Here is a 26,208-nt window from a genome sequence, read left to right as displayed (position 1 = left end):
ACTGAGGAAGCAATGGAAGAGAATGCCTTGCCACTGTACATACAGGGCAACACCTATTCCAGTAATGAAAAGCAAAACGTCAACAAAAATTTTATATTTTTCATCTTTTTAATACCCCAATTTTATTTACTTTTAGTTTTTCTAAATTATTGTATATTCTATTTCTAATCTTTAAACCTGTCATCATTATTTCATTTTCCTATCAATTGAATTTGGCAATATATTAGGCTTCATTTTTCAAGAAGTTTTGGATCACAGAGGGGCTTAACTATGGCAGGGGAAGTGCACTTGATGGGAGATGCATGAGTGGGACAGAGTTCTCCAGGGCATGCATATAGCGTTTATACATATGTTTGGATGTTCGTTGGGTTTTGACATAAGGGATAGAGTTTTACATGACAACTAAGAGTGCCGAGTTCCCATTCCAGCGAACTCTGTCACACTCCCCAATGGAAAAGCAACTATCCCCCAAGTGCAAGGGCAAAGACCAGTGAAGAAGGATGGTTAAAAAATGGGGCCTTGATACTGATGACTATACTTAAGAGCCTGTATGCTGGAAATTTCAACTAGGCCTAGAGCTGCAGGGTGCCTAAGAGTTACCTCCTGAGAGCCCCCATGTTGCTGAGATGTGGCTACTCTTTAAGCCAAACTCAGCATGTCAATGCATTACCTTCCCCCCAGCATTGGACATGACTCCTGGGGATGAGCCTCCCTGGTGGTGAGGGGTATCTTCCAACCCCCAGCTGGTGATGCAACTAGAAAAAGACATAGAATAAAAGGGAGAAATGGTAAAGACAAATGAGTTTTTAAGGTTAAGAGACTTCAAAGTGAGTTGGGAGGTCATCAGAGGGGTTGTGCTCATGCACATCTCAGCAGGATCTCCGAGGCAGCCAAAGTAGATATAATCCCAAGTAGCGGTGCTCCTGAGGGCTATGAAGACACCCAGGTCCTACAGTCATACTAGATGGCTCTGGCGTTCAGTGCCTTGCCCGTGGGCCCTACTTTGGAATTTGAGCTCCTGAGTGTGATAGAATTGAAGTCAGATGTGACCTGTCTACACATTGCTCTTTTGTCACTTTTACTGAGCCTGTGGTTGGTGCTGGGGTTGGGGTATGCTCAGAAGACTTGAATCTCTGGACTGACTGTTTGCTGTCTGGGCCCAGAGCCTCAGCAGAGCTGCAGCACTTACTCTCTGGTTCATTGGTCTTGCCCATGTCGGCTAACAGGGAGGTGTGGATGGTCAACCACCACACCAGGGAACGGAGAGAGATTTTACAAATGCAAGCAGGCAAATTCCATCCATCAGTCATGTAGGATCTAAGCCCCTTCTTGAGTTAGAGTTGGAGTGGCCACTGCCTTCCCAGGGTCCTCAGGATAGAGAAATAAAATATGGATTAGAGTGGACTTAATGCTATTCTACTATAGAATTATCGTGACTCTAGCAATGGAAGAATCTGTATCATTCATGTGGAGACATTGGCCACGGGAGTTGCTGAGGGCAGGGAGAGGGAAGAAGAGGTGTGATGTGGGGGCATTTTCAGGACCTGAAGTTGCCCTGAATGATATTGCAGGAATAGATACGGGACATTATATATCCTGCTCTAACCCACTGAACGGACTGGGAGAGAGTATAAACTACAATGTATACTATAATCCATGCAGCATAGCAGTGCTCCAAAATGTATTCATCAAATGCAATGAATATTCCATGCTGAAGAAAGAATTTGGTGATGTGGGAGGAGTGGGGGTTGGAAATTAGGGGTATATGGGATTCTCTTATATTTTTTAATGTAGTATTTTGTATGATCTATGTATCTTTTTAAAAAATTAAGAAAATCTATTTTTAAAAAATAAATGTGATTACACTTATTAGAAATATGTAGAATAAACATTCATAGAAAGTTGATTAGGAGTTACCAGGGGTTGGAGAAAATGGGGAATTATTACTTAAGTTATACAGAGTTTCTGTTTGGGATTTTGGAAAAGTTTTAGTAATGGATTATGGTGATATACCGTAATGTTCTGAGTATAATTAATACTAATGAAAGAAAATTTTAAAAATGGGATACATTGTGTTATATTTTACCACAGTAGAAATTTTAAAAAAATATTTAGATAGGCAAAAAGCATTGGTGAAGATGTGGAGAAGATGGAACTATCATACATTGATGGGATTGTAAAATGGGGCAGCCGCTATGGAAAAATAGTTTGCAGTTCCATAAAATATTATAGAGCTATGTATTCTAGCATTTCTACTCCTAGGTATATCTGATGTGGGCTATGGGTGGAAGGCTCTTTGTCTCTTCAGAGATAACCTAAGCTGTTTGACTTGTGGGTGTGGAATGGTAAGAGGCTGCAGTCCTGCCCTTAGGGACAATGGCAACGGCTCCAGTCCCGGGAAACAGTTTAACAATGCAAGGGCTATAAACTTTAAGTATTTAGGGGAAATGCAAAAACCAAATATGCTAAAAGCTTATCTAGAATATCTGGAGTCCATGCTAAAAGCTTACCTAAGATGTGGAAGATATATATGCTAATTGAAGCCTATTGAGAACTGAAACTAAGGGACCATTTGGCCTTTCCTCTCTGTATAAAAGACGTTTGAAAATCTTGTTCAGGGCTCGGGATTCAAACAGAAAGCTCCCGAGTCCGGCCGGCCATCAATAAACCATTTTTCCTTCTCAAAATCATTCCTGAGTCCTGACCTCTCTATACTCAAATAATTGAACTTCTCTCTAATTCCACAACATTTTTGGCAACTCTGGTGGGACAACAAACGAAGGCCAGAGACGGTAGCATTTTGCTGCCCCTTCCAAATCCCCGAGGAAGCCAGGAGGACTCGGGTGAACCCCAAATCTGGGTGCCCCTGGATTAAATTTAATCCAGAAAAGATGTGGGCTCCACCAGATCTTCCCGACAAAAATCGAGGGCAATGGAAGGTCTGAAGAGAAAGATTCTGGGAATGAAAAAGAACTCCGAACATGGAAGAAGGTAAGACTCCCCGGGTGAGCAGAGTCTGGAAAGCCCTAGCTTTAATTGCTAGGAAGGGGAGGCTGATCACCTCCTGAGAGAACCCTAGTAGCCCCAGAAGGTTGGGGGGAAGCCGTTCTCTCTAGGCTTGGGAAAAGGAGAAAAACCGGGGAAAAGCCCTGGTGTTTTGGGTTTGTCTAACTGCATGTTAGAATCTGGTACTGGTCTTATATCCACTAAAGGAGTGGAGTCTCGATTTTAATAGGAAGGGCTATTTATAAGTTCGAGTCCTAATGAGCTGGAGAAAAACCGGGAAAAAGCCCTGGTGTTTTGGGTTTGTCTAACTGCATTTTAGAATCTGGTACTAGTCTTATATCCACTAAAGGAGTGGAGGCTTGATTTTAATAGGAAGGGTTGTTTATAGGTTCAAGTCCTAACGTCCTGGAAATTGGTCTGGATTAAAAAAACAAACAAACAAACTTGGTTACAGAAAAATGGATCACTAGAAAACGGCTTTTCTAGTGGAGCTTGGTCTGGGTGTAAAGTTAAACAGTGGAAAAGTCTAGCTGAAATCTTTTGTTATGGTGCTAATTTGTGAATGAATTCACTTTATACCAAATGTTAAGTGTTCTGAGGTTTGTGATGGCTGTGGGGGAGCCATGGTGAAAATAAATATATAAACTTGTGGGTCAGATTAGTGACCTTTGTGCTTCTGTCTGTGTCAGCTCAATGCTAGTGTTGGAGTTGTGTCCTTATGTAAAGTAGAATTACAGCTGAGCTGGAGCCCTCCCTTGCCATTGACAAGGGGGTGAAATGATTCTGGGGCAAAAGCTGAGGAGTCTGGATGTTTGCGGAGTCTAGATGTTTGTGCATGCTCTGCTGTCTTGTCTCTGGTCTGGCCCTTTGCAGGGGCTTGGAGGCCATCTGTGTCCGTGCCACGCACCCAAGTTTGTTGGGGATGTCCCAGTCAGGGTGGCTAGGTCCCCGGGAGAGTTGCCAAATTTGAGTAGGTTCTGTCTGCCCATTTTGGCTGAAAGCTGGAAAGTGGGGAGCGGCTTGCCCCTTTCCAGTGAGTCCACCCTTCTATTCATAAGCTGCATTCCTGTTTGTTGTGCACTCAACTGCCTGGAAGGGGGTGAAGTGAAGGGGGTGAAAAGCAGAATCAGAATAAATGCAGTAAAGTTCCCTCCTTAGGGTGTCAAAGCCAAAATACCTTTGCATTCTGCCCAGGTTCTTAGAAGGTATTGTAGTAACTTTAAGTAAGAATGTGTTCTGTGAAGGTAAAATTTGTCTTAAAGGTATAAATAATTATAAAGGTTTTACAAACCATTTTTTAAATTAAGGTGTTTAAATGGCAAATTGCAGAAAGTCATTATTAAACAAAAACTGAATTGATAATAATAATAATAAAAGGTAATTTTATAACAAATTTATTTGGCAGCCAGCCTCCCCTGCCAACTTGCTTCCAAAGAAACTGTTTCTGGTAATTACATGCTAAGTATTTAAAGTGAAGAAAAGTTCATTATTTTAACAAGCTTTTTAGTATTAATGGCAATTATATGTTGTAAGAAGTTTGCCTGGTAACTTAGTATGTGGGATATATGGAATGTGTTTTTATTGTTAAGGAAACAGAAGATGACTTTGTCGTTAAAATCATTTATAAATGCATTTGTATTATAAAACAGTGGAAAGGTAATAACTGAAATTATAGCTGGGTGAATTTAGCCTGAAATTACTATTTAAGTGTAAACTCTAAACTTTACCTTTCCTTAGTTTATGGTTACTTCAAGGCTAACCTCACCCCTTGCCTTTGCCTATGGTTATTTCATAATAGCTTCTGCCCCTATAGGCCAGAGAAGAGCTGGGACATCACTGTCTCCTGTCCTGGTATTAGTAACCCTTTCTCTCATGAATTCAAGTGTAAACTAAATAAATTGCTGCCTGATGGAATAAGGTTAAATGACCACTGGAATTTTATTATCTCCAAAATCAAAAGAGGGGTGGAGGGGGAGAAGTCTCCTGCCTGGACAGTCAGTGTCCCTAGGAGTGGCAATTCATGAGAGAAACGTCTGTCTCCCTGAGTATTCAAATAGCCTCAGTAAATATATAAGATTAATCTTGTTGTTTATCCAAAATTCTGCTAATTTCAAAGTAAAATATAAAGTTCTAAAACAAAATGGTGCTAAAGCATTGAGAACATTTTGGTTATTACAGTCCATTAAGTAAGAAGGAAAATTCTTGTGGTAAACTGCATGGTCATATTGAAAATTAAGGAAAGTTTCAGGAGTCTTCGAAATGTTTGCAGTCACACTTGTTTTGTAAAGATTAGAAGTTTAAAGTAATTAAAGTTATGTTTTTGTCTCAAACTATTTATATCTGCCTATTTGCTCAAATTGTTGAGGTTAAATATGCAGTTATATAAGTAATATGTATTTCTGGACCCCTAATTAATTAAGCTTAACAGTATATAAAATAACGCAAATTATAAGTAATATCAATGATTCATGTTTGTGTCTAACTCTTTGTGTCTGCCCATTTAAAAAAAAATGCTCAGTGTATGTCTTCATACATCAGCATAATATCAAATTAACAAATAAAAATTCTTAAAAGAGCTCTATTCAAATTGTTAAAAATTAAATATGCAGTTATATTTGTAAATATTCTTAAAGCCCAAATTAAACTAAGCAGGATGAAAAAGTCATAGAAATCTGATTATAGAAACAATTGGGAAAGGGCCTCCTCTTTGCAAGAGCTTTAAAGGCAAGACTAGGTGTGGCAGATTAAACCTATCTACTAGGCTAGGGAATTAAGAATCAGTTTGCCCTGTAATTTCCCAGTTTAAACCTTTTGCCAGCCATAAAATAAAAAAAAAAAAAGATTAGGTTAATTTTCACGTAAGGAAAAAATTGTTGATTGGTGTAACCTGGTGGCCTGCTGCCTCAGTCTCCCACTCCCGGGTTGGACAGCAGTGGAGGAGACCAGTTTAGGCCAGTCCTATGGGCAGTGGAAGGATGCCCAAGAAGGACTAAGTCAGTGCCATTTCAGCACTAAATTCTATTCCTTATTTGACAAAGGGGAGCAGGTAAAAACTAAAATGGTTGGAATGTGATAGAGGAAGCAGTTAAATCACAAACTTTTGTGTGGGAAGGTTAGATCTCAAATAAGCTGTAACTTCTGAAGTATCCAATCTATGGAAAAACAGAGGAAGAGCTTGCATGCTAGGCTTAGGGGTATAAATTGTGTCATTTTTCTTTGTTCGGGGCACCAGCCATATCTGGCTCTGCACACCTTCTTGCAAGATTGAGAATAAATTCTTCTCCACAATCTGGTGAGCCTTATTTTCTTTCAGAAGATTTCTTTCCAACAAAATAAAGGTAATTAGTGGCTCTATTAACAAATTTCAGTAAATAAAGGAAAGTCCATAAAAACTATGGAGAGATCTTTCCTGGGTTATGATTTAAAAAAAAATAATTGTGTAACGTGTTTTAAAACCTGGTAGTCAGTATGCTTTTAAATTATTAATTTTCATAACTTAAACAAAGAAAAGAAGTTTTTAGCTTCCTGTAAGGGAAACAGAGAACATTCCTTGCATAAACTATTATGGTTTCAATTTTATTTAACTTGAGTGTAATCTCCCATAGTTAATTTATAAACTAAATTAGCATTATATGTACAAAATCTTTACAGTAATGAAAATTGTAAGTTCACATTGGTGAAATTAGGCTAAAGGAAAAAGACTGTAGATATGCTCTCTTAAATAAAGAGTAAATTTTTCATTGGTAATTGTAATTTAGTAAGTTTATTTAAACATGAGGTGGCTAGTCAATGTGGTTATAGTCAATTATAAAGAGTTTGTAAAACATCTTCCAAACTGAAAATGTTGAAATAGTTCTAGTTGTAGAAGTCATTGTTAACTAAAAAACTTAGATTGGTATTGGTAGCAGAAATAACTTCGTGATAATAAAACCTGTCTGAAGGCCACTGCAAAGTACACATTTAAGTAAATGGTAATAAAAAGTTGTCTTGATTCTATTGGAAATATTCTGTTCTCATTTTAACAATGAAAAATAATATTTTCCTCTATTACTAAAGTACCTACTGTTATCTTCATAGTAAAATTGTGTAAGTAAACAGTCATTTGATATATGTGTTAAGTTATTTAAAATATATATAAAAACAAGGAATAACCTTTAACATTGTCAAACTCTTGTGCATTCAAACCAGGCCTTGAATACATTACAGGTGGCCTCTCCATGTGAGTTATTGGCTAGGCTGGTCACTGACCCCTCAATTAAAATATGTGCTATATCAGTCTCTGGTTCTGCTCCTGAAGTCGATGGAAACTATATTGCAGTTTCAAGCTCCTGCAGCAGCCAATAATGACTCGGTACAGCCAAGTGTACAATGGATATCGCCTCCAGACTGGCACTGTTCCATGGTGCCAGAGAGCACTATGCACCAGGCTGGTAGAATACTGGAAAATCTCTCTAAGTTGAAGGATGCTGCAACTTGCTCACTGCGTTGAAGAACATGCTAAGTGGAGCCATGATACCAGGATACTGTAAGTGAAACTTAAACACAATTGGCATTATGGCCTGCTCTCATGGAGAGATAACATGTAAGGTATTACAAACCTGAAACTTAAAACTAATAATTGCAACTCTGAATCCTTATGCATTAAGTAATACATTAGTTAATATTAAGTGCTGTACTTTTATCCTGTACTAAATATATGCCTAATAATTGTAATGTTATCTTTTCTACTTTGGATCAAGTGCAGAAGTATATTAGACATGTTAAATTCCTGGTAAAATCATTTTCTAAACAGTTAATAACATGTCTATAGAATAAGGTGGCAGTCTCAGCCAGTGTCAGTCAACTTCTATATTCTACTGTACTCTGCTGTGTAGCAAAGGTGAGGCTTGCTTGCTGATATTGAGTCACCTATTGAACAAGACAAAATTGCTAGAAATTGTACAATTAAAACCAAGGTGTAAAAAAAACCTTTATTCTGTAGTTCTAATCACTCCACAGGTGAAAACCAAGAGAATTTCCAACTTAGTGTTCTAATCCTGAGTGAAGCCAGTTGCCCAAGGAGTGCCAGTTGCCCAGGAGCATCTGACAGCGCGAATGAGTGCCAGTCATTGAACAGCTTGGAATGTGTCTTCAGACAATGCTAAGTGTCTGTTGCAATTTTTCTCTAAAGATAAATAACTTAAAAAAAAAAAAGAATATATATGCTGTTCCCACCAGCTTTTAAGAAGGAGTGCCATCTTTATAGGCACCTAACCTTGTCTACCTCTGTAATCCAATGTCCTCTTTTAAAAATGGGTATTCCAAATTTTTAATTAAGTTTGTTTCTTTCAGAGTGAACATATTATTAACCATATGAAAACTTCATCCAACTTCGTACAGAATGCCAGATCCATCTTCCTCCAGTTAAAATAAATTAATAAGAGTTTTACACCTTATTAGGCAATGACTACAGCCCATGGCCAGCAGGAAGCAGTTACAGAAAAGAGATCGTCTCCCTTCAGCACCCCTTTTAAATTAAAGGTGTAAACTCTTTAAGAGTAAAATAAAAGTAATAGATGGATCTGGAACCTGACTGGAAATCCACGTGAGTGCCAGTGGCAGCAGAATAACTGCAGGAGGGAGGTCCCTGCCCAAGATTCTGCTGTCCAGAATGAAAAGTTCTAAACTTCTAAAAACAGTCCTGGATGCTGTACTAAAGACTGATAAATAATCAATCAAAACAACAAACAGCCATCCACCTCATAGCTCCAACAATAATTATGCCAAAGCTTAGCAAGTTAAACTTTGGCAAAAGGGGGGAATGATGTGGGCTATGGGTGGAAGGCTCTTTGTCTCTTCAGAGATAACCTAAGCTGTTTGACTTGTGGGTGTGGAATGGTAAGAGGCTGCAGTCCTGCCCTTAGGGACAATGGCAACGGCTCCAGTCCCGGGAAACAGTTTAACAATGCAAGGGCTATAAACTTTAAGTATTTAGGGGAAATGCAAAAACCAAATATGCTAAAAGCTTATCTAGAATATCTGGAGTCCATGCTAAAAGCTTACCTAAGATGTGGAAGATATATATGCTAATTGAAGCCTATTGAGAACTGAAACAAAGGGACCATTTGGCCTTTCCTCTCTGTATAAAAGACGTTTGAAAATCTTGTTCAGGGCTCGGGATTCAAACAGAAAGCTCCCGAGTCCGGCCGGCCGTCAATAAACCATTTTTCCTTCTCAAAATCATTCCTGAGTCCTGGCCTCTCTATACTCAAATAATTGAACTTCTCTCAAATTCTACAACATATCCACAAGTGTGATGAAAACATATCCATGCAAAATTCTGTACATGAGTTTTTTTTTGACAGTATTATACATAACTCTAAAACAGAAACTTAGTTTCTGTTAACTGATGAATGGATAAATAAAATGTGATATATGCATTCAATGGAATATTTTTCCATTATAAAAATGAAGTAACATTCATAAACAATATAATTGATCCATCTAAAGTGTACAATTAAAGGCATTTTGTATAATCCCAGAGTTGTGCATCTATCACTTCAATCAATATTAGAGCACTTTCATTACTTCACAAAAACAAAAAAAAATACAAACAAAAAACCTGATAAAAGCTTCAATATGAATGAACCCTGAAAAGATTATGTTAAGTGAAAGAAGCCAAACACCAAGGCCTTGTGCGATTCCATTTGTATGCAAATCCATATAGACAAAAAGCATACTAGTGGTTCCCAGAGGTTTAGAAGAGGAGTGAATTGGAATGACTTGTTATTGGGTCAAGGGTTTCCATTTGGGTTGGTGGAAATGTTCTGAATTTAGATTGTGGTGACAGTTGCACAACTCTGAATATATTAAGAACCATTGAACTGTACACATAAAATGGTGAATATTATGATATGTAAGTTATATCTCAAGAAAGTAACAATTTTTAAAATGGGGCTAATGTCTCCCAATTCATAGTGCTGTTGGCAAAATTAACTGAGGACATATGAAAGTTTCTTTTACAAAATTAGTTACCAAAGTGTTTGGTGGAACTCAAGACAAATTTAGCCTGTTTCCCAATTTTGCCCAGAATTGGAAATAAATTACCAATGTAAATTAAACATAGCTTCAGGGGCAGAAGCAAGCTTAAATGCCTGCTTGTTTTATATCCTATATGTTGAATGAAGTTATTGCCTCCTCTCTGGAAGAGCTAGAATGAGGTGGACTCTTCTTCCTACTGAAGCAGGCTAGTAAGATAGGGAATCAATAGATGGATCTGGAACCTGGCAAGAAGTCCACATGTCATTTGGTTCCTCCAACATAACTGCTGAAAGACTCTTGCAAAAAATCCAATTTAAAATGAGATTTGCTCCAAAAGCCAGAAGCAGCCCTGGATATCCTTCAGGGGCCATATTATTGGCCCTCCCAGGGGGATTGATGGGTGGGATAATCAATCATTAGCATGGCATTAGTAAAAGGGCAGAATAATTAATGGCTTAAAAAGCAAAGTTGAAGACTTCTTGCTCTCTTGCCTTCACCCTGTCCTGGTACCTGTTTGTGCCTTATTCTGGCTTCTTCACCTCCATCTGGTCAATTCACAAGTAAACCCAGTGATTTATAATCTCTAATGGGATAAAGCGTGAGCCCTCATTATGATTTTTCAGCCCTTCCTCTCTACCTGGGACCCATGATCTGTTATTTTCTCCCATTTCTCTTCCCTCCCTACCTTAATAAATTACTGGCCTAACTAGCCCAACAGGTTCTTGAAATTTATTTCTGCAGCATAGTGAAGAACCTAGACAAACTCCAGTTACACTACTTTTGCTTTCTGGACCAAGTGACTCCTTCTCCCCAATCACCTGGACAGATTGACCTCCAACCACACACCCTCTTCCACTAGCAAGCATGGCTACTTCGTCCTATTTATGTGGGCTATGGGTGGGAAGCTGTTCGTCCCTTCATAGATAACCTTAGTGGTCTGTGTCTTGACTTGTGAGTGTGGGATGGTAAGTGGCTGCAGTCCTGCCTTTGGTGACCATGGCAAAGACTCCAGTCCTGGAGAAAAAGTTTAGCAATGCAAACTCTATAAACTTTAAATAATCAGGGAAAATGCAAACCAAATGTGCTAAAAGCTTATCTAGAATGTATAAAGCCCATGCTAAAAGCTTACCTAGGATGTAGAAGATATATGCTAATTCAAACCTATTGAGCCCTTACCCTGTATAAAAGGAACTTAAAAATCTTGTTCAGGTCTCGTGTTTGAAACAGATAGCTCCCGAGTCTGGCTGGCCATCAATAAATCATTTTTCCTTCTCAAAATCATTCCTGAGTCCTGGCCTTTCTATACCAAATAATTGAACCTCCCTCAACTTCTACAACACTATAAGAAGGATGTAGGTTGTAGATGGAGATCTCTTATGTTGGACTTAAAAAGTGCTCAGCTGAAGCAACATTTCAAAAGAAAATATAATTCATAACATCAGCCACAACTTAACCCATCCTCCCAGTGTTGTCTTTGGGTATTCTGACAACCCATGGATCATGGGGTCAATTAATCTGTAATTGGGGTCAATTAATTCATAAACAGATACATTCCAGATGTATTCAGGACACCCAAGGCCATGATACCATGACTTTTTGAAATTCTTAGTGACCACTGAGGTGAACTCAGGATCTGTCCTTAGGTTTATTAGGTATTTGTGTCTATCCCAGATAGGTTGAGGAAATGACTGGACTGGAAGATCACATTTGCTCTCCCAGGTCAACTTTACAGCATATATAATGATTCCATAAACTACCTTACTCAAGAACACATCACATTTTATTGTCATTCGAATCATGATTTTGAAATAATGGAGTACAAAATATAGTAAAATATGAGTTAAAATATTCCATGTCAGGCAGAATATATCCCTCACAAATATGTTACTGTCCTATGGCACATGGTAGGGCCTTGATGAAGACAAACAATCAGCTAATAGAGAAAGGGGTTTGACACAGTTGACACCCTCAAAATGATCTCTGCCTTTGGTCAGGAAGTAAGGTATACTGAAGTATGTTAAAGGAAAACACATGGTATTATAGACTATCTGAGCTGATTCTTGACAATCAGTAAAGGCGGCAGATGTTAAGAAATAGCTCTTTAGGCAGGAAAATAAAATGTTTGCATTTACAGCTTTGCATGATATTCTGACAAGCTGGAACCAATTATTAAGAGAATAGTGAAATGAACTTATTTACAATGGATAGGTAAGAAAAAGAAAGAGATTTACATTTGGCAGACACACGTGCCCACCCTAAATCATTCCCATCCTACTGAGAATGATGGTAAGACCAGTCAAGGGGACAGTAGGGTGGGGGGAAATGACTTAATGGGCTTCCTCAGAAGGGCTCCTTGGTGACTTTGATATCTACTAGTGTTGCCTGCTAGCGAGCTTTCAGCGACTAGAACTAAAGAACCTCCAGCCCTTGAAGATTAGTGTTGGGCTCCTGGTCTAGTCCTAGGGACATAGCTAAAGACAACAGAGGAAATGAATTCCTTCCACTAACTCCCCCAAATCCCAAAATATTAAAGATTCTCTTTAACAACAAAAAATATTTATTTACAACACATTCCAGTTCCCATCACTTAAATACAGCATAGGAGAAGAAGTCACACTGCAAGAATCATTCAGGCCAAGGCAAAGCTCAACACCTCCCCAAAACAGAAAGCCCATCTCCCTTCAGAGTCCCATGTCCAGAGCCAAAATGACCACACAAAGCAGGAAAGCCCAGAGTTAAGTCTTCCAACATCTCTAGTATGCTGCATCCTTCCCTCACAGCTCTTCAAGCTTTCTAGTTACAGGTCTCTACTCCCCTCCATCCCCACTCAGATCAATTCCTAATCTTTGAGTCACCAGGGAACTTTCTCTGTGGTGTGATTAACAGGAGGCTAAGTGTTACATAAAAGAAAATGCCCTGTGAAATCTACTGTTCTATATAGAAAATGACCTGCCATGCATAATCCTAATCAACAATGATAGCTCTTACCCTTTTCCTCAAAGATGCAAGCCATATTGAAGCCTTTGGCCTTCTAACACAGCTCCACATCCAAGTTTCTCTACTGGCCTTATTAAGGGCTCCTGTCTTCACCATAGCAAAAGAAGGAATCCCAGCTACTGTTGCCAGGTCCAGAGGCTAAGAAGACAAACCCTGATAGCTTAGAAAATGACATCCTTCCTTCTGTTGCCTTCAAAATATTTTTATGGAGACTTATCTAAAGTTTTCTAGTGCTTATGAGAAAAGTTTTAGGTTTAGTGGGCAATCCAAGTACACAATGCTTCAGTCTCTCTGGTGCTAGCTTCTAGGATATTTGAGGCAGGGAAGGGGAGAATAAAATCCCAAGCTGCTTTTCACCCCAAATCTTCTAGAGAGCCTCAGGAAAAAAAGGACACTGGGAAGAATCTACCTCTCTCAGGCCTTGAGGGGACAATTCCTAAAGTTCTACCACCATTAACTGGTGACTTTCGACAAAGTCACAATAAGACAAAAACAATAGGGAGGGATACCTTCAAAGGAACATCTTACATTAATGGCTTTGACTAGTGTTCACAAACTACTAATCTCCCATGCTAGGAGATTAGTATCAGAGCTGTTTTTATAAACTGAGGAACTCACAAATGGGAAAAAAAAGACTTAAGTGACTACACTTAAGTCAGGGAATAAGATCTATGGATTGGGTAAAGGATCACTTGCAATTTTAACACTAATATTTTTAATACTTCAATTTCTTGGGAAACCTGAGCTAGTTGTATGTCTGTTACCTGCATGTACAGGACTGAGCAATCATATCCTCATACTCCTTGTATAAGATATTCCCATTTGCCTCAATTAGAAGGATGCTAATGGGAGCATACTTATAAGGGACACAGGAGGGCTGAGGGACATTCTGGTCCACCAACTCATTGACAAGGTTCTGGATGATAGCATGATTGGGAGAATTGAGACCATAGTGTAATACCTGGGGGCATGCTCCCTTACAGTAGTTTGGGGTATAGAGATGGGGAGCAATGATCCAGTGATCCCACCCCAGCTGATGGAAGCTGACCTGGAAAGGGTGGAGGGAACACCGGTTCCGTTCAGGACCATCACGACTCCAGGAGGGACCACGAATATCAGATGCAATACTGCCTGCTTGTCGAGCCATCCGTGAAAGAATAGGAGACTCACTTTCCATAAAGTCTCTGGGGAGAAATCCGTCCTTCTGAAAACTTTTATGGGTATCATTAAAATAGAGTAACAAGAAGGCACTATCGAAGTACGAAGTTCCACGCCGGAATTCAAGAACCTCACTGCCTTTTTGCTGCTGACACACAAAGCGAAGTCGTAGGACCCTATGCCTCCTGTGATTCCAGAGACTTTGCTGAACATGTTGTGTGATGTCCATCTCTGTCCAAACTTTGGGCAGCAGGGAAGGCTCTGAGGAAATTCGTTTTGAAGAGGGGAAGTGGTTGATTGATCTTTTCTCTACCCAGGGCTCCACGTGGCAGGAGAGGTGGAAGTGAGCTAGATGGAGTTGATGGTGGTAAACTACAGTGGCTCTGACTAGTTGGTATGCTACCCGGTTTGTTCTCAGAGGAAAGTCCAGGGTCTGAATAAACCAGGGGCCTGCATAAGTGAGAGAGAACAAGATCAGGGGATTAAATTCTTACCTCCTAGCCTGAAACTCCCTCACAAACCTGCTTAGTACAGACAGACAGCTGTGTCGAGTCCTAAAATTAACTCAAGATAACAATAGCTGTCATTTACTGAGAACTTACAACATACTAAATTCTTTATGTGCTCTTTAATCCTCAATAGACTTATGAAATAGAAATTATCCCCATTTTATAGATAAGGAAGTTGAGGCTCAGAGAAACTATGTCAAAGGACACATAGGGAATGTGTGGTAGAATCAGGATTTTAACCCAAGTCTGTATCCATTAAAGAGAGAAACTCATTTTTAGATGATTTATAGCACTAAGTTCAGAGAAATAAAACCTCAAAAATAGAATGTATCAATCATATTATTGATCATATTAGTTGAATATTAAAGGAGATGTATTAAGAGAATCAGAAAATCTGAGACATACATGGACAAAGGAAGCCCTTGTGTCACATCACTACACAGATGTAGCTTTGGGGCAACTATCCAGTATTGAGGGTTATGGCCTGCCATCACTTCAGATCCAGGGTTAAAGTGCCACAAAATAATTTTGTTGATCCACTCCCAGTAGGGGCAGCTATTTTGTCCTTTCTGCCTTCCACCAACTAAGAATTCCTGAGCATCTTTTCCTTCTCGGGCCAATTTCCCCCTTAACCCTCAATCTCTCCCTTTTCCATTCCTAGTTGGCAATGGTTCTTAATTTTACCCACTCATTTTACCATCATTTCCCTAAATACCATTTTCAACAAAGCCTCGGTCACAAGTATTTTATTTGCTAAGAATTTGACTAGAAGCTACATGCCTGTTAGCGACCAAGAGCTTTAACCCAAATTGTAATGCTGACACTCAGTGACCAAAGTGTTGGAAGGACTAGGTCTGAAGTGCTTTGAACTTCTGAGCCCTCTCCTGAAAAGGGTCAAGAGCAAAGATTACAAAAAACAGGCATCCCAGGAAAAAGCCTTCTCTTATTTTCAAATTTATCCCTAAATGTTTTCATGTTACTTTACATACTATTCATCTAACTTTCCTTCTCTCCACTGAATGCAGAAGCCTGGAATTTTTCAGTATGCCTGGGAAGTTCAATATAGAAATTCTTTAATATCTTGATATTCCAGGATATTTTTGTAAGTTCCAACTCAAACTTAATATACCCTCAGATTTGGGCCACTAGACATCCTCCACACAAGACCCAAGACAGACTTGTATCTGCTTTCTCAAGTTACTCTGCACTCCCATCTTACAATGACTTTTCCAAGTGGCCCACCCATATACCTATCCCACCCTGCCTATAAAGGAATCCAACCCAATGCTCAAGCAGGCTGTCTGGTGAAGAACTTCCATTTTCTCTCAGACCTTCACATCCCATGTTTCCTGGAGCCGGGTGGGGTTGCTAAGAATCAGCCAGGAAGAGTCTGCTCAGAGATTTTCAGGGAAAGGGCTGACTCACATCCTGTGAGATTGAAGCTGCATGGCTCTTCAGGCAAGTTCAATTCAGCTGGGCCATCTTCTCGTGGAAAGAACAGGCCCTGCTCTTTTATATCTGGATCCTTTACAGGGTGCCTAGGCACAATATGTCCTGGGGTAAGACCATGGCACTCATCTAGTTCTAGGCACACTCTTTTTCTAACCTCATATCATCTGTACAAGCTTGATCAATATCTTTTTGCTGTACATAGGAATGAAATCCAGATTCCTCATCATAGCCCACAAGGCCCTGCCTCTCATTAGCCTCATATCCTATAACTCACCACAATGTGTGTTAGGTTTTATCCATACTGGTCTTCCTTCTATTCTTCAAGTAGGACAAGTTTGTATCCACCCTGTAGGCCTTTACACATGTTGTTCTCTCTGCATAGAGCAGACTTCCCTCTACCCTTCACGTGACTAGCTTATTTTACAGGCCTCATCTCAAATGTCACATCTTCAAGATGCCTTCCCTGACAGCCCCATGTAAAGAGAAGTTTTTGACTACTCTTTACTACACAAACTATGTCATTCCTTGATAGAAATTAGCACAATTTGTAATTATTTACCTGTGTGAAATAGTTGGTTTCACCATGAGAACTCATACTCTGAGAGATCAGGTTTTGCCATCTCTCGTCATTTTTACATCTGTATGCCTGGCACCTAGAACAGTGTCTGACACTCAGTAGATGCCAAATAAATATTTGTTGAATGGATCTCCACGTACACCAAACTATTCTCTTTCCTAAATCAGAATGTACTTCTCTACCTCTATACATAGTCTCCTTACTAGACCCCAAGGTCTAGTTCAAACAATATCCCTCAGTGAAGTCTTCTGACAGTCTCCCTGCTTCTCTTTTCTTGCTTTAAGCAGTGAACCATTTAGAGTCCTGGGAACCCTATTGTTTTTCCTTTTCAAAGGACTTGCCACACTACAACATCATTATGTGATTACCTTTTCAATCTATTATATTGGGAGCTCCTAGAAGGCAGAAAGCAGTTATTTGCCACTATATATCCAACATCCAACCCAAGCATAGTGCCTGGTGCTCAGTTAAAATATGTGGGGATAGGAGCACAGCATTATGCTTAAGAGAACGTGTTCTAGAGCCAGATTGCCTAGATTTAACTTCCAGCTCTACTAATTACCAGCTGTATGGCAATGGGTAAATTTACTCTGAGCCCCATTTTCTTCACCTATAAAATGTTGATAGTGCCTAACTCATATGGTTGTGATAAGGATTAAGATAATGTTTTTAAACTATTTTGCCCCATGTCTGTCACATAGTAAGCTCACAGTATGGATTAGGGGAATTTTGCTCGTTTTACTTGGGGGAAGGGAGTGTAAATCCTCTGTTGTCATCTCTAAGACCAGTGAAAATCCAAGATTGATGTCACCAGGTTCCCAGGAGTTCCTTGTAGCAGACAGCTATCTATATGCCCTAGAGAGCCCTATACTTCAGGATCCTACAGCTGTCCTAGAACAGTCACCACTGTAAATGTTCAAAGAAGAATCGAGCATGACAGGGACAAAGAAAGAAACTCCAAAATACAGTTAATATCAAAACCTCAAATTAGGGAAGCGGACTTGGCCCAGTGGCTAGGGCGTCAGTCTACTGCATGGGAGGTCCCCGGTTCAATCCCTGGGCCTCCTTGACCCATGTGAAGCTGGCCCATGCGCAGTGCTGATGCGTGCAAGGAGTGCCATGCCACGCAAGGGCATCCCCACATAAGGGAACCCCACACACAAGGAGTACGCCCTGTAAGGAGAGCTGCCCAGCATGAAAGAAAATGCAACCTGCCCAGGAATGGCACTGCACACACGGAGAACTGACACAAGATGATGCAACAAAAAGAGACACAGATTCCCGTGCCGCTACAACAACAGAAGTGGACTAAGAAGACGACGCAGCAAATAGACACATAGAACAGACAACTGGGACGGGGGGTGGGGTGGGGGGGTAGGGGGGTGGTTAGAAATAAATAATCTTTAAAAAAACTAAAAGTAGCAAGATGAAATAAAGAGAAAAAAATACTTGGGATACAAGGATAATATTGCACAGTCCTTATAAAGACTTGAAAATTATGGACAGACATTAGAATTAGATGTGAGCTCAAATCTGGTATCTGCCACCCACTGTCTGATGCACCTTTGCAAGTTACTTAACCTCTCCACACTTCAGTTTTCCTATCGTTAAAAATTAGGCTAATTGCCCCATGATAGTTATCAATAGTAGCTGTCATTAAGGATTAACTGTAAAGTCAATGCTCAAAGAGCCAGGTACACAGACTGTCACATATAAGCTTGTTTCTGTCCTTTCTGAGGCAAAGTTTCTTCAACGGAGCATCCTTTCCTCTTTGTTATCTGAAGAATAAAAAGAGCCCTCCACAAGAATATATATGGGTATTTTTCAATTACAGTTTTCAGAGCTTTAACAAGCAACAAGACCATCTTTGAGAGATTAGGGCCAACACATCACTCAGGTGTCCTGCAGCCTGAAGAAGATTTCTCAGGTAGCCCCCAAGACAATCTGTTCTTAAACTGGAGGATTTAAGGGAAGCAGGATTGGAGACACCTTTTGCAAGCCAGGTTTTAGAAGACAACCCACACACAAGGCAATACGACCTGACAATAAACCCACATATTCCCTTTTTTCTTCCCTTTAGGGCAGGATGGGGACATAATAACTCACCTCCAAAAGGTCTTGCTATACGGGTCAAGGGCCTTACCAGCCTCACCATTGTGGCCCCAAGGGTGCGGTTCTCCCTAGGGTGTCCATGCAGGTCAGCGGAACGCTGGTACAACTCTAGCATGTACCTCAGGGGATGCCCAAGGAGCCATGGCTTCCTTTGCTGCTTGCCAGGGGCTTCTTCCAGCAGCTCCCGAATCAGGGGCAAGGTAGGGGTCTCAGCCAGGAGAGCAATAGAGGACTCCCTTACTCTTGCCATTTGGACCCTGTGTTCCACAAAGATCACGAGTCCTGAAACAAGAAGGACTCTAAGGATGCCGAAGAGGAGCATATTGAAAGCCTTGATATTCAGCAACAGGTACCAGGTAAAGCCAAAGGATGTGACTCTGACCCCTTCCTCTCACAGAAGTAATTGCTTCATGGTTCCACAACCACAAAGGATGGGACAAAAAAAAAAAAAGGGAAGGCAGGCAGGCCCTGTGTAGCTTCCTCTAGGAGGATCTCCTGAGCCAGAGAAGGTCTCCCAACTTGGCCTCTTTGCATCAAAACAAGTAGAAACAGCCAGTGGAACAAGGCAGCTGTCTATTCCGCTCTCCAGGACTGGGAATAGATAGTACTTATTTGGAGACTGGGTTAACTAGAAGGAGAGGTCCATTCCAGGACCTGCTCCCTTACCTTATCCACTAGGATGAAAAAAAAAGCAGTCCTTTTCTTCTTTGCTCCACAGCTATAAAGGCAGTCTCTTAATCAGTCCTTAAAGGGGCCTCCTGCTTCCATGCAACTTCCATACCTCCAATGCAGCATTTCCCAAAGTATGGTTGGCTAACCACTTGTAGGTGATTGTTAAGAATGCAGATTCTTAGATCTGGACCCAAACATTGACTCTCTGGGGATAGGTCCAGAAATCTGAATTTTGACAAGTGCTCCAAAAATTTGCAATGTATACTACAGTGTGGTAACTACTGTGTGAGTGTGGCAGGTGGAGTTTGAAGAAAATGCTTTAACACTGGTTCTCAATCTTGGCTATTCATTGACTTCACCTGGGGAACTTTAACTATTATGGATGCCTGCGTACCATCCCCAGAGATTCTGATGTAATGGGTCTGAAGTGCTACCTGGGCATCAGGAGTTTTAAAAAGCTCCCAGGTGGTTTTAATGTGCAGCCAAGTTTGAGAACCCTGGCTTGGAATTTTCTGGTTTACCATAAAAGGTGCTGAGATCCTAAGTGGGCTTTATTAGAGAAGCCTGAGGTGGTGGAAAATGAATCTGAGGAAGTTGACTGGGAGCTCACCTTACCTGGCAGATTAATGAGAGGGAGCAGGCTGGGCCAATTGTTTAAGGTTGCCCCACGTCAGGATTCTACAGAAAACTGGTAGCTGTATGCCTGGCCCTGCCCGTGTAAAAGCAGCTTGTTGGGGCTCTGGAGAGAAGGTAGGGTAAGAGGTCAAGCTGGGGCTCTAATGGATGATGTGGAAAACCTGATTTGTGGGAGACCATTATCTCACACCAAGAATATCTAAAGACAGCATCACTGTAAAGCAGACATGGACTTTGTAATTGATGTGGGCTATGGGTAGGAGGCTCTTTGTCTCTTCAGAGATAACAAGGTGTCTGTCCTGACTTGTGGGTGTGGGACAGTAAGAGGCTGCAGTCCTGCCCTTGGTGACCATGGCAACAACTCCAGTCCCGGAAGGCCATTTAGCAATGCAAACTCTAAAAACATAGCTGTCAGTCCAGGGAAACGCTGATGGTGGTGATGCCGAAACTTCAGGGAACTTGGACTTGGTCTCAAATGGGAATGTGCATAAATTCAAAATCATCTAATTCTGTATCCAAGTGTGCCTAGTCTCTAGGAATCCATTAAGTCATATAGGCCCTATGGGCTTTGAATGTTCAAAAAGGATGTAAGACTAAATGTGTATTCAAGTTTGCATCCAGATGGAATGTGGGCAAGATGCTAATTCAAGCTCACCTGAATTGTGAACGCTATGTTAATTCAAATGGGGGGAGGAGGGGAGTGAGGGGGATGGGGTTATATGGGGACCTCATATTTTTTTAATGTAATATTAAAAAATAAAGACAAAAAAACAAAAACAAAAAACAAAACCTATCTGGTACTCGGGCAAAAACTTAACTAACAAAGAAAGAAGTTTTCTTAGATAAAAGCACCATTTGACTCCCCATCCTGTATAAAGGAACTTAAAAAATCTTGTTCGAGGCTTGGGTTTGAAACAGAAAGCTCCCAAGTCCCGCCGGCCATCAATAAATCATTTTTCTTCCTCAAAATGATTCCTGAGTCCTGGCCTTCCTATACACAAATAATTGAACCTCTCTCAACTTCTACAACATAATCAGACAAACTTGTACTTTAATTGCTGATTCTGACTCTTATTAGCTATAATTTAACCACTCCAAGGTAAATTTCTTCAATTTTTTTAGCCTCAGGATCCTCAACTCTAAAATTGAGATAGCATGTTTCATTTCATAGGGTTGTTGTGAGGATGCAAGAAAATAGTTTAATCGCACAAAACCCAATTAGACATATTTGGCATATGGTTTCATGTTCAAAATTACTTGTTCTGTCATTCAGGGTTTTTTTTTTTCTAACAGAGATCCTGGGTCCTGGCACATGTTGATTTTAAAATGCATGGACTTGGGTATCATCCAGATCTGGACCCAAATCAGAGCTCAACAACTTACTAGGTGAGTGATCTTAAGCAAGGTTTCTCCCAACCTTAGTTTCTTCTTCTGTACTGCTGGTTCTTTCAGAGTGTTGTTGGGAAGGTTACAGTAGTGATACAAACATATTTTTCATAGTACAAAACCTGAATGGCCAAAACATGAAAATATGTAACAGAAATCAGAAAAAAATGAAATTTAAAACCAAATAAGATATGATTTCACGCCCATTAGATTAAAAGTATATTAAAAATCTGACCTGATCAGGTTCAGGTGATGATGTAAAACACATGTAACTCTCTCATACTGCTGGTGGACATTTGATTTGGTAAATCATTTTGAGGAAGAATGTGGCATTTTTTATAGTGAAGTTGAAGAAGTAAATTCAGCCAAGCTATTCCTAGAGAAGAAGCTTTCAAACATTTTTGTCTGTGATTCACAGGAATAAATAGATTTTGCATTGCAACCCAGTACAAACATAAGCACACACAAACCCACACACACATATATACTTGAAATAAGTATTTCCTGAAACAATACTTATCCTTGCAACATGTAAGGTGAGGCAATATATCATGATGGCTAAGAATATGGCTCTAGAGCCAGATTTCTAAATTTAAATTGCAGTTCCACCACTTCATAGCTTGACCTTGGACAAATTACTCAATTCTGTGCTTCAGTTTCCTTAGCTGTAAAATAGAAATAATAGCCTCTGTCTCAATTTTCTAATCTGGAAAATGGATTAATCAAAAGTTATACTTCCAAGTATTTTTGTGAGCATTAAATGAGTTAATATATGTTGATGTGGGCTGTGGGTGGGAGGCTCTTTGTCTCTTGGGAGATAACCTAAGCTGTCTGTCTGTCTTCACTTGTGGGTGTGGGACGGTAAGGGGCTGCAGTCCTGCCCTTGGTGACCATGGCAATGACTCCAGTCCCAGGAGGTCATTTAGCAATGCAAACTCTATATTCCTAGCAGTCAGTCCAGGGAAACTCTGATGGTGGTGATGCCGAAACTTCAAGGAACTTGGACTTGGTCTTGAATGGGAAATATAATATAGCCTGCGCATAAATTCAAAATCATCTAATTCTGTATCCAAGTGTGCCTAGTCTCTAGAAATCCAGTTAAGTGATATGGGCTTTAAATGTTCAGAAAGGATGTAAGACTGAATGTGTATTCAAAGTTGCATCCCGAGAGAATGTGGGCAAGATGCTAATTCAAGCTCACCTGAAATGTGGGCGATATGTTAATTCAAAACCTATCTGGTACTCAGGCAAAGACTTAACTAACAAAGAAAGTAGTTTTCTTTGATAAAAGCACCATTTGACTCCCCACCCTGTATAAAAGGAACTTGAAAATCTTGTTGGGGGGGGGGGCTCGGGTTTGAAACAGAAAACTCCCAAGTCCCGCGGGTTGTCAATCGACCATTTTCCTTCTCAAAATCATTCCTGAGTCCTGGCCTTTCTATACGCAAATAATTGAACCTCTCTCAACTTCTACAACAATGTAAGGCGCTTAAAAGTGTGGCTGGCACATAAAAAGCACAGAGTTAAGTTCATTATTATTATATTTGACTGAAACTAGTGCCACATTCCTCAGAAAATCTGCAGCTCAGTCTGATGTGCTAGTTCTAGCCTCATGAGCTGTGGTGTGGCTGCCAAGATTTCAAGAAGTGTCCTCCATATCCATTTCACTCCTCTCTCTCCTTTCTTATAGTCTTTTCTGCCACCCCATGTTCTCTTTGTTTCTTGACCTCCATCTGTTAAACTTCCTACCCTTCTATCCAACATAACTGAATAAAAGAACAAATTGTCAGGACAGCTAGCAAAGGCCCATATAAGTGTTTAGGATATGGTTTTCTCTGATGTCTCAGTGGTATTTATCAAGAATATTTTCTTGTCATCTTTTGGTGATGGCATTTTGACACAGGATTAAATGAAATAGAGACAACATATTACATTGCAAAGAGCATGACTTGGGTTTGAATTCCTGGTTCTGCCACTTTGGAGTTGTTGCTTAACCTTTCTTCATCTCAGTTTTCTTAAATGGGGATAGCCTTTCCCTTCCAGGTTTGTGGTGAGATTCAAATGAAATAATGTATGTAAAGTATTTAGCACATAGAAAGTCCTCAATAAATTGTAAATTCTGTCATTAATAGCCTATGATATTAAAGTGTATGTAAAGTAAACCTGACTGAAATAAATACCTGTCCAGCATGCTTCTAAAGGTCAGCTGAATATTTATTATACCCCTCTACCCATCAGGATTTCATAATATTCATCTGGCTAAACAGGTCAACTTCCTTATTTCAGAAAAAAAGATCTAATAATCATCTTCCTTCTTATCACCAGAATTGAAAGGAAGGGAAACAATTATTTCCTGGAAATATACCCTGGTGCACTCCATGTGTGCTACTGCCCCCAAACCTCCAGAAGAGGGCACCAACTGTCTTTGTAGCCTTCTGGTTGGGAGATGGGGAAGTAGGTTATAGATGATTGGAACAGGACATTCTAAAGTACATTTAGAATGCAAAAATGAATTGTATAAATAGGACAATTTAAGAGATGATTATTGACACAACAAAAGAGGTTCTTGACCTAACAAAATGGGTCACCACGAATTGCTTTGAGCAGCAGGAACCCTTAATGCACAGGAGTATTTATATTTCAAGTTACGATGTACAGAGCACACTGTTAAAATGTACAGATTTACAAAATAATAGCTTTTTATGCAATTTGAGGTAACAAAGCTATTGTATTAAGTGCATATGTATAATGAAATCCTACTTTTATATGATTATAATTTACATGTTATGCAATTACAGTCTACAAATATCTAATAAGCACCTATGTTTTTGAATTGGGTGTTAAGGGTGAAGAGTTGGAAGCAGACTGCTTGGGTTCCAATTTCACCTTCACCACTTAATTTGGGGCAATTGACTTAATCACTCTACGCATCAGTTTCTTCATTTAGTAACAAAAATAATAATACCACTACCTTAGAGGGCTTATGTGAAGATTAAATGAGTTGAGGCATGAAATAAGCATAATGTGTTCTAACATATACTCAACCTTAGGAGTACAGAAATTAATAAGTCAAGTTCTCTATCTTCAGCATTCCCAGGCACTGAGGTAGGTTGGAAGACACCAAGATAAAACCATAGTTTCTAAATATAACCACCCTGATAGGGAAATAACCAATATGTTTTCCCCATTTTCTGTAACCATGACATTTCCTCTGATTACTCTTCTGAGTTCTTGAAAATGAACCTAATCCCTATATGTGTTTTGTTAAAAAAAAAATTCCCATTAAGAAGTATCTTTTTTATTTAATTTGTTTTTGTTTAGAAAAGGGGCTTGGTAAATCACATGTTCCATATTATGTTTCTATTTATCCCCATACTGCTTTCCCCTTATCTACACACACACACACCCAACATGTGACATCTGTATACACAGCTGAATATGCAGCCAGTTGGCTATCCACAGTTAATAAATATCAACAGAGAAATTTTAAAAGAAAGAATTTACAATCCATGCTGTCTAGAAATATAAGTAATTTACCTTATTAAGGAATCAGCTTTTAATATTATATATGACTTGCATTTTAATAAATTAAGAAATGTACAAAAATTTAAAATATTTTCAGAGATTCTTATAGACATATTTGTTTAGCAACCTATGCACATTGGTACTTCATGCTAAATACTACAATAGGAATTCAGATTTTCATATGAAAATGAAACAGGAGGATACTGTATCTTTAAAAGACAGATTGAAGATATTTTACTGTATTCATAACATTTGTGATAGTGGAAAAATATTTTCAAACTCACAAGTTTTACAGAGGTTGTAAATATTTTGATGAAATATACTGGGAAAAAAGCTTCTAGTTTTCATCAAAATAAAAGAAAACTTGTTCAAGAGAAAAACAAGAAAAAAAAAGCACATTGTGTTTCCTATAACATAAGGGAATGGTGTGTATTATAAAAATATTGGTCGATTTAGACCTGGGACTTATCTTTTTACATATATCTCATTTATACTTCACATCAACTCTCTGAATTAAGTATTATTCCCATTTACTGGTGAGAAAATCAAAGAACAGAGAAAGTAAATTTCCCAAGCTCTCAAAAATGGGATCTGCTGGAATTTGGATCCATCAGGCTGAGCTCAGAGCCCTTCTCCATTTACTTCATAGGCTGCTGTGTAAACTGTCAATGAATTTTTATTCCCTTAAGAAGACACAGTTCCCATATAAACTAATCCCACAAAGATTCCTGACAATGGTACTAAAATATAAGTTTTGTCAAGTGAAAGATCATGCTTATCTGCTTTTCAAGCCACTTAATATTTTTAATTTTTCCTTTATTAGAGAAGTTCTGGGTTTATAAAACAATCATGCATAAAATACAGTATTTCAGTAAACCACCCCAAAACCAATACCTTGTGTTGGTGTGTAAGATTTGTTAAAATTGAGGATAGCACATTTTTATAATTGTACTATTGATTAAAAGCCATGATTTAACTTAGGGTTTACTGTTTGTGTACTGTACTTCCACTGATTTTTTAAAAATTTTATTCTGTTACCATATATAGTATCTAACACTTCCCCCTTTCAACCACATTCAGATATATGTTTCAGTGCTATTAATTGTGTTCACAATGATATGCTACAATAACCACCATCCATTACCAAAACACTTCCAT

At 39.3% G+C, this 26,208-nt stretch overlaps 1 protein-coding gene across 1 annotated transcript; it reads right to left on the bottom strand.

Annotated features, from left to right (window-relative positions):
• Positions 1 to 13,783: 13,783 nt before the first annotated feature.
• On the bottom strand, positions 13,784 to 19,174 carry BMP15 (bone morphogenetic protein 15). The gene is made up of 2 exons (XM_004453156.3): positions 18,826 to 19,174; positions 13,784 to 14,631 (listed from the first exon to the last, which is right to left on the bottom strand). Exons 1-2 carry the CDS (start codon positions 19,151 to 19,153, stop codon positions 13,784 to 13,786), a joined length of 1,176 nt encoding a protein of 391 aa, XP_004453213.1. The 5' UTR covers positions 19,154 to 19,174.
• Between the last annotated feature and the right edge of the window lie 7,034 nt (positions 19,175 to 26,208).

The sequence above is a fragment of the Dasypus novemcinctus genome, chromosome X (assembly GCF_030445035.2).
Source record: "Dasypus novemcinctus isolate mDasNov1 chromosome X, mDasNov1.1.hap2, whole genome shotgun sequence".
NCBI lineage: Eukaryota > Metazoa > Chordata > Mammalia > Cingulata > Dasypodidae > Dasypus > Dasypus novemcinctus.
The sequence above is the reverse complement of the archived record's forward strand: the minus strand, read 5'-3'. Positions and strand labels throughout refer to the sequence as shown.

What these genes read in the sequence shown, in the direction of transcription:
- BMP15 (XM_004453156.3), bottom strand. Translation starts at nt 19,153, where the DNA reads ATGCTCCTCTTCGGCATCCTTAGAGTCCTTCTTGTTTCAGGACTCGTG. An exon ending in TATAGCAAGACCTTTTGGAG is followed by an intron (nt 14,632 to 18,825) that starts GTGAGTTATTAT and finishes TCACTTATGCAG; the next exon opens with GCCCCTGGTTTATTCAGACC.